The sequence below is a fragment of the Rhinichthys klamathensis genome, unplaced genomic scaffold, assembly GCF_029890125.1.
Source record: "Rhinichthys klamathensis goyatoka isolate OS25496 unplaced genomic scaffold, OSU_Roscu_1.1 h1tg000462l_1, whole genome shotgun sequence".
NCBI classification, from domain to species: domain Eukaryota; kingdom Metazoa; phylum Chordata; class Actinopteri; order Cypriniformes; family Leuciscidae; genus Rhinichthys; species Rhinichthys klamathensis.
The window spans coordinates 212,501-220,000 of record NW_026606951.1 but is presented as its reverse complement, the minus strand read 5'-3'; the positions used below and the strand labels follow the sequence as shown (position 1 = coordinate 220,000).

Below are 7,500 nucleotides of genomic sequence, written 5' to 3'. Positions count from 1 at the left end.
GTGAGTGAGTGTGTGTTTCATCCTCAGTGTGCGTTTCAGAGTGAGTGAGTGTGTGTTTCATCCTCAGTGTGTTTCAGAGTGAGTGAGTGTGTGTTTCAGAGTGAGTGAGTGTGTGTTTCATCCTCAGTGTGCGTTTCAGAGTGAGTGAGTGTGTGTTTCATCCTCAGTGTGTATTTCAGAGTGAGTGTGTGTTTCATCCTCAAGGTGTGTTTCAGAGTGAGTGAGTGTGTGTTTCATCCTCAGTGTGTGTTTCAGAGTGAGTGAGTGTGTGTTTCATCCTCAGTGTGTGTTTCAGAGTGAGTGAGTGTGTGTTTCATCCTCAGTGTGTGTTTCAGAGTGAGTGAGTGTGTGTTTCATCCTCAGTGTGCGTTTCAGAGTGACTGAGTTTGTGTTTCATCCTCAGTGTGCGTTTCAGAGTGAGTGAGTGTGTGTTTCATCCTCAGTGTGTGTTTCAGAGTGAGTGAGTGTGTGTTTTATCCTCAGTGTGTGTTTCAGAGTGAGTGAGAGTGTGTTTCATCCTCAGTGTGTGTTTCAGAGTGAGTGAGTGTGTGCTTCATCCTCAGTGTGTGTTTCAGAGTGAGTGAGTGTGTGCTTCATCCTCAGTGTGTGTTTCAGAGTGAGTGAGAGTGTGTTTCATCCTCAGTGTGTGTTTCAGAGTGAGTGAGTGTGTGTTTCATGCTCAGTGTGTGTTTCAGAGTGAGTGTGTGTTTCATTCTCAGTGTGTGTTTCAGAGTGAGTGAGTGTGTGTTTCATCCTCAGTGTGTGTTTCAGAGTGAGTGAGTGTGTGTTTCATGCTCAGTGTGTGTTTCAGAGTGAGTGTGTGTTTCATTCTCAGTGTGTGTTTCAGAGTGAGTGAGTGTGTGTTTCATCCTCAGTGTGCGTTTCAGAGTGAGTGAGTGTGTGTTTCATCCTCAGTGTGTTTCAGAGTGAGTGAGTGTGTGTTTCATCCTCAGTGTGTTTCATCCTCAGTGTGTGTTCCAGAGTGAGTGAGTCTGTGTTTCATCCTCAGTGTGTGTTTCAGAGTGAGTGAGTGTGTGTTTCATCCTCAGTGTGTTTCAGAGTGAGTGAGTGTGTGTTTCATCCTCAGTGTGTTTCATCCTCAGTGTGTGTTCCAGAGTGAGTGAGTCTGTGTTTCATCCTCAGTGTGTGTTTCAGAGTGAGTGAGTGTGTGTTTCATCCTCAGTGTGTGTTTCAGAGTGAGTGAGTGTGTGTTTCATCCTCAGTGTGTGTTTCAGAGTGAGTGTGTGTTTCATCCTCAGTGTGTGTTTCAGAGTGAGTGAGTGTGTGTTTCATCCTCAGTGTGTGTTTCAGAGTGAGTGAGTGTGTTTCATCCTCAGTGTGTGTTTCAGAGTGAGTGAGAGTGTGTTTCATCCTCAGTGTGTGTTTCAGAGTGAGTGAGTGTGTGTTTCATCCTCAGTGTGTGTTTCAGAGTGAGTGAGTGTGTGTTTCATCCTCAGTGTGTGTTTCAGAGTGAGTGAGTGTGTGTTTCATCCTCAGTGTGTGTTTCAGAGTGAGTGAGTGTGTGTTTCATCCTCAGTGTGCGTTTCAGAGTGAGTGAGTGTGTGTTTCAGAGTGAGTGAGTGTGTGTTTCATCCTCAGTGTGTGTTTCAGAGTGAGTGAGTGTGTGTTTCATCCTCAGTGTGCGTTTCAGAGTGAGTGAGTGTGTGTTTCATCCTCAGTGTGTGTTTCAGAGTGAGTGAGAGTGTGTTTCATCCTCAGTGTGTGTTTCAGAGTGAGTGAGTGTGTGTTTCATCCTCAGTGTGTGTTTCAGAGTGAGTGAGAGTGTGTTTCATCCTCAGTGTGTGTTTCAGAGTGAGTGAGTGTGTGTTTCATCCTCAGTGTGTGTTTCAGAGTGAGTGTGTGTTTCATCCTCAGTGTGTGTTTCAGAGTGAGTGAGTGTGTGTTTCATCCTCAGTGTGTGTTTCAGAGTGAGTGAGTGTGTGTTTCATCCTCAGTGTGTTTCAGAGTGAGTGAGTGTGTGTTTCATCCTCAGTGTGTGTTTCAGAGTGAGTGAGTGTGTGTTTCATCCTCAGTGTGTGTTTCAGAGTGAGTGAGTGTGTGTTTCATTCTCAGTGTGCGTTTCAGAGTGAGTGAGTGTGTGTTTCATCCTCAGTGTGTGTTTCAGAGTGAGTGAGTGTGTGTTTCATCCTCAGTGTGTGTTTCAGAGTGAGTGAGTGTGTGTTTCAGAGTGAGTGAGTGTGTGTTTCATCCTCAGTGTGTGTTTCATCCTCAGTGTGCGTTTCAGAGTGAGTGAGTGTGTGTTTCAGAGTGAGTGAGTGTGTGTTTCATCCTCAGTGTGTGTTTCAGAGTGAGTGAGTGTGTGTTTCATCCTCAGTGTGTGTTTCAGAGTGAGTGAGTGTGTGCTTCATCCTCAGTGTGTGTTTCAGAGTGAGTGAGTGTGTGTTTCATCCTTAGTGTGTGTTTCAGAGTGAGTGTGTGTTTCATCCTCAGTGTGTGTTTCAGAGTGAGTGTGTGTGTGTTTCATCCTCAGTGTGTTTCAGAGTGAGTGAGTGTGTGTTTCATCCTCAGTGTGTTTCATCCTCAGTGTGTGTTCCAGAGTGAGTGAGTCTGTGTTTCATCCTCAGTGTGTGTTTCAGAGTGAGTGAGTGTGTGTTTCATCCTCAGTGTGTGTTTCAGAGTGAGTGTGTGTTTCATCCTCAGTGTGTGTTTCAGAGTGAGTGAGTCTGTGTTTCATCCTCAGTGTGTGTTTCAGAGTGAGTGAGTGTGTGTTTCATCCTCAGTGTGTGTTTCAGAGTGAGTGTGTGTTTCATCCTCAGTGTGTGTTTCAGAGTGAGTGTGTGTTTCATCCTCAGTGTGTGTTTCAGAGTGAGTGTGTGTTTCATTCTCAGTGTGTGTTTCAGAGTGAGTGTGTGTTTCATCCTCAGTGTGTGTTTCAGAGTGAGTGAGTGTGTGTTTCATCCTCAGTGTGTGTTTCAGAGTGAGTGTGTGTTTCATCCTCAGTGTGTGTTTCAGAGTGAGTGAGTGTGTGTTTCATCCTCAGTGTGTGTTTCAGAGTGAGTGAGTGTGTGTTTCAGAGTGAGTGAGTGTGTGTTTCATCCTCAGTGTGTGTTTCAGAGTGAGTGAGTGTGTGTTTCATCCTCAGTGTGTGTTTCAGAGTGAGTGAGTGTGTGTTTCATCCTCAGTGTGTGTTTCAGAGTGAGTGAGTGTGTGTTTCATCCTCAGTGTGTGTTTCAGAGTGAGTGAGTGTGTGTTTCATCCTCAGTGTGTGTTTCAGAGTGAGTGAGTGTGTGTTTCATCCTCAGTGTGTGTTTCAGAGTGAGTGAGTGTGTGTTTCATCCTCAGTGTGCGTTTCAGAGTGAGTGAGTGTGTGTTTCAGAGTGAGTGAGTGTGTGTTTCATCCTCAGTGTGTGTTTCAGAGTGAGTGAGTGTGTGTTTCATCCTCAGTGTGTGTTTCAGAGTGAGTGAGTGTGTGTTTCATCCTCAGTGTGCGTTTCAGAGTGAGTGAGTGTGTGTTTCAGAGTGAGTGAGTGTGTGTTTCATCCTCAGTGTGTGTTTCAGAGTGAGTGAGTGTGTGTTTCATCCTCAGTGTGTGTTTCAGAGTGAGTGAGTGTGTGCTTCATCCTCAGTGTGTGTTTCAGAGTGAGTGAGTGTGTGTTTCATCCTCAGTGTGTGTTTCAGAGTGAGTGAGTGTGTGTTTCATCCTCAGTGTGTGTTTCAGAGTGAGTGAGTGTGTGTTTCATCCTCAGTGTGTGTTTCAGAGTGAGTGAGTGTGTGTTTCATCCTCAGTGTGTGTTTCAGAGTGAGTGAGTGTGTGTTTCAGAGTGAGTGAGTGTGTGTTTCATCCTCAGTGTGTGTTTCAGAGTGAGTGTGTGTTTCATCCTCAGTGTGTGTTTCAGAGTGAGTGTGTGTTTCATCCTCAGTGTGTGTTTCAGAGTGAGTGAGTGTGTGTTTCATCCTCAGTGTGTGTTTCAGAGTGAGTGTGTGTTTCATCCTCAGTGTGTGTTTCAGAGTGAGTGAGTGTGTGTTTCATCCTCAGTGTGTGTTTCAGAGTGAGTGAGTGTGTGTTTCATCCTCAGTGTGTGTTTCAGAGTGAGTGAGTGTGTGTTTCATCCTCAGTGTGTGTTTCAGAGTGAGTGAGTGTGTGTTTCATCCTCAGTGTGTGTTTCAGAGTGAGTGAGTGTGTGTTTCATCCTCAGTGTGTGTTTCAGAGTGAGTGAGTGTGTGTTTCATCCTCAGTGTGTGTTTCAGAGTGAGTGAGTGTGTGTTTCATCCTCAGTGTGTGTTTCAGAGTGAGTGAGTGTGTGTTTCATCCTCAGTGTGTGTTTCAGAGTGAGTGAGTGTGTGTTTCATCCTCAGTGTGCGTTTCAGAGTGAGTGAGTGTGTGTTTCAGAGTGAGTGAGTGTGTGTTTCATCCTCAGTGTGTGTTTCAGAGTGAGTGCGTGTTTCATCCTCAGTGTGTGTTTCAGAGTGAGTGAGTGTGTGTTTCATCCTCAGTGTGTGTTTCAGAGTGAGTGAGTGTGTGCTTCATCCTCAGTGTGTGTTTCAGAGTGAGTGAGTGTGTGTTTCATCCTCAGTGTGTGTTTCAGAGTGAGTGAGTGTGTGTTTCATCCTCAGTGTGTGTTTCAGAGTGAGTGAGTGTGTGTTTCAGAGTGAGTGAGTGTGTGTTTCATCCTCAGTGTGTGTTTCAGAGTGAGTGAGTGTGTGTTTCATCCTCAGTGTGTGTTTCAGAGTGAGTGAGTGTGTGTTTCATCCTCAGTGTGTGTTTCAGAGTGAGTGAGTGTGTGTTTCATCCTCAGTGTGTGTTTCAGAGTGAGTGAGTGTGTGTTTCATCCTCAGTGTGTGTTTCAGAGTGAGTGAGTGTGTGCTTCATCCTCAGTGTGTGTTTCAGAGTGAGTGAGTGTGTGTTTCATCCTCAGTGTGTGTTTCAGAGTGAGTGAGTGTGTGTTTCAGAGTGAGTGAGTGTGTGTTTCATCCTCAGTGTGTGTTTCAGAGTGAGTGAGTGTGTGTTTCTCACCGTTGTTGTGTCCTTCACACAGGAGCTGCAGGAACCGGAACAGATCTCTAGTGAACTCGTCGTTCTGGAGAACTTTAGAGCCTTCGGGGAAAACACACACACACACTTCAGAGATTTCTGCAGACGGCCTGCCATCTCAAACACTACACACACATCATAATCACAATCACAGGCATACATAATATAAATAAATAAATAAATGATTTTTTAAATATTAATATAAATAAAATTATAATTAAAAAAATGTATAAACGTATAAAATAGAGATAAAATGAAATAGTAAAAAATAAATTAAATAAAATGATAAAAATACACAATATAAAATAATAAATAAAATTATAAACACATAATATATAAATAAATAAAATAAATAAATCAATGAATAAAATTATAGAAAATACATAATATAAATAAAAACAGTAAATCAAATTATAAAATATAATATATATAAAACAATAATTAATATGAAATTATAAAAAAATACAATATAAATCAAATGAAACATTAAAAAATAAAATAATCCAAATTATAAAAATACATTATATAAATAAAATGTAAATAATAAATAAAATGAAATTATAATATACAAAATATAAATAAAATAATAAATGCTATGATAAACATACATAATATAAATAAAATAATTAAATATATCATATATATCATAAATAAAACAAAATTATAAACGTATAAAAAAAGAAACATCATATAAAATAATAAATCAATTGAAATTCCAAACATTCAAAAAATAAAAAAAATTATAATCAAAATGAAATTATAAATGTTTAAAATATAAATAAAATGCTAAACTTACATAATATAAAAAATAAATAAATGATAAACATAATAAAAAAATTACTAATATATAAAATGAAATTATAAACAAAATATAAAATTAAGCATATGAAATAAAATAATAATAAACTAAATGAAATTGTAAACATTCAAAATATAAATAAAACTATATATTAACGACTCTCAGCATATTATACGCTTATTTGTTTGATTAGTATGTGCTAAAGCAAATCATAATGATAATCATGTGGCCGTTCGTCAGCATTCAGTGTTAATCGGCTCGTTAGAAAATTCAATGGAACTTTCTGTAATACTGTGTGAAAATCATATTCTCTCAAATCTAAAACAGATTATTAATATGATTATTAATTACTGGTTCTGTCAGATTGTAAAGGACATGTTTATGATTGATAGCTGTAAAATCCATGTCCAGTTACGCCGCTGCTACTTTAGATGAATATGATTTATTAAATCTTCACCAGTTTCCCGTATGATTTGAGCTCAAATATTTACTGAGATTACAAGTTAATATTTCAATAATTTAACATTGTTGGTTAATGGTCACATGACATGCAGGTAAACAAAAAATTATTTATCTGTTTTGGTAAGTGTTTTATTTTTGAAAAAATTAAATATTTAAATTTAAGTGAGTAACATTTTGATCATTTTCATTGTAAAAATTTTGACATTTGTTAAATTATTACTCTGTTTTATTTTAATTCATTTTTATCTTAATTTGTACATGATTTAAAATGAAAATGATTACATTGTTAATTGAATTAATTATTACTAAGTGTTCTATTTTTAAATTACTCATTTGAATTTGACATTTTCAATTTAATTATTGAATTAGTAAGTGATTGTTTTTATTTAAAATGATTAATTTTAATTTGACTTATTAAATTAATTATTAGGAAGGCTTTTATTTTGATTGATTTTATTTTAAAATTATGTGTAAATTTTTTATTTAATTTAATTAATAGTTTTGAATGAACTCACAGACCCCAGTTTGAAAAACCCTGCGCAATAACAACAGGAAAAATGGAAATAAAGCTCATTTTTAATGTTTAATTACAGTAAGTCCCACGAAAAAGGGAAACGTCCTGCTAAACATTCGCTCGTTAGGAGTGTGTGTTTAACACCATTTGCACATTGAGCTCTTATTAAGAACAGGAAGGTGAGCGAGAGGTCAGTGAGGTCACTTCCTGTCACATGACACATGCAGTCAGACACACATCAGACAGACAGGAGCAGCGATGGCACACAGAGAGAATCTGAACCGTGTATTTACCGCGCTCCCTCACGTTGACTGCACCGATGACAAAAGAATGACAAGAAGAAAGAAATCAACATAGAAAAACAGCAGACATAAGCAAAGGAGAAGACACACACACTTCCAGAAGAGCCAGAGATACTGACACTGAACATCATCACTAACAGCACGCCGGATCACATGACCAGGAGCCACAGACCAATCAGCAGCTCTCAGTCAGGCAGACACACAACCAACCAATCACAGCTGTTGTGGAGAGATTACCGAGTGTGTGTTCACTGAGAGAGTCTCTTCTGCTCACTAATGCTGCGTTCATTTGATCAGAAATACTGTAAAACACTGAAATATTATTATAATGTGAACATAATGTAAAGTGTAATTTATTCCTGTGATCAAAGCTGAATTTTCAAAGCAGTCTTCAGTGTCACATGATCCTTCAGAAATCACTCTAATATGA

At 38.8% G+C, this 7,500-nt stretch overlaps 1 protein-coding gene across 1 annotated transcript in view; it reads right to left on the bottom strand.

Annotated features, from left to right (window-relative positions):
- The window catches only part of LOC130071818 (ryanodine receptor 3), a 248,526-nt gene that overhangs the window by 36,514 nt on the left and 204,512 nt on the right, over positions 1 to 7,500 (bottom strand). The window contains exons 85-86 of the mRNA XM_056236709.1: positions 7,062 to 7,079; positions 4,976 to 5,056 (exon numbers count right to left, since the gene is read on the bottom strand). Of these exons, the coding sequence (XP_056092684.1) occupies positions 4,976 to 5,056; positions 7,062 to 7,079 (99 nt within the window). The remainder of the gene's footprint in view (positions 1 to 4,975; positions 5,057 to 7,061; positions 7,080 to 7,500) is intronic.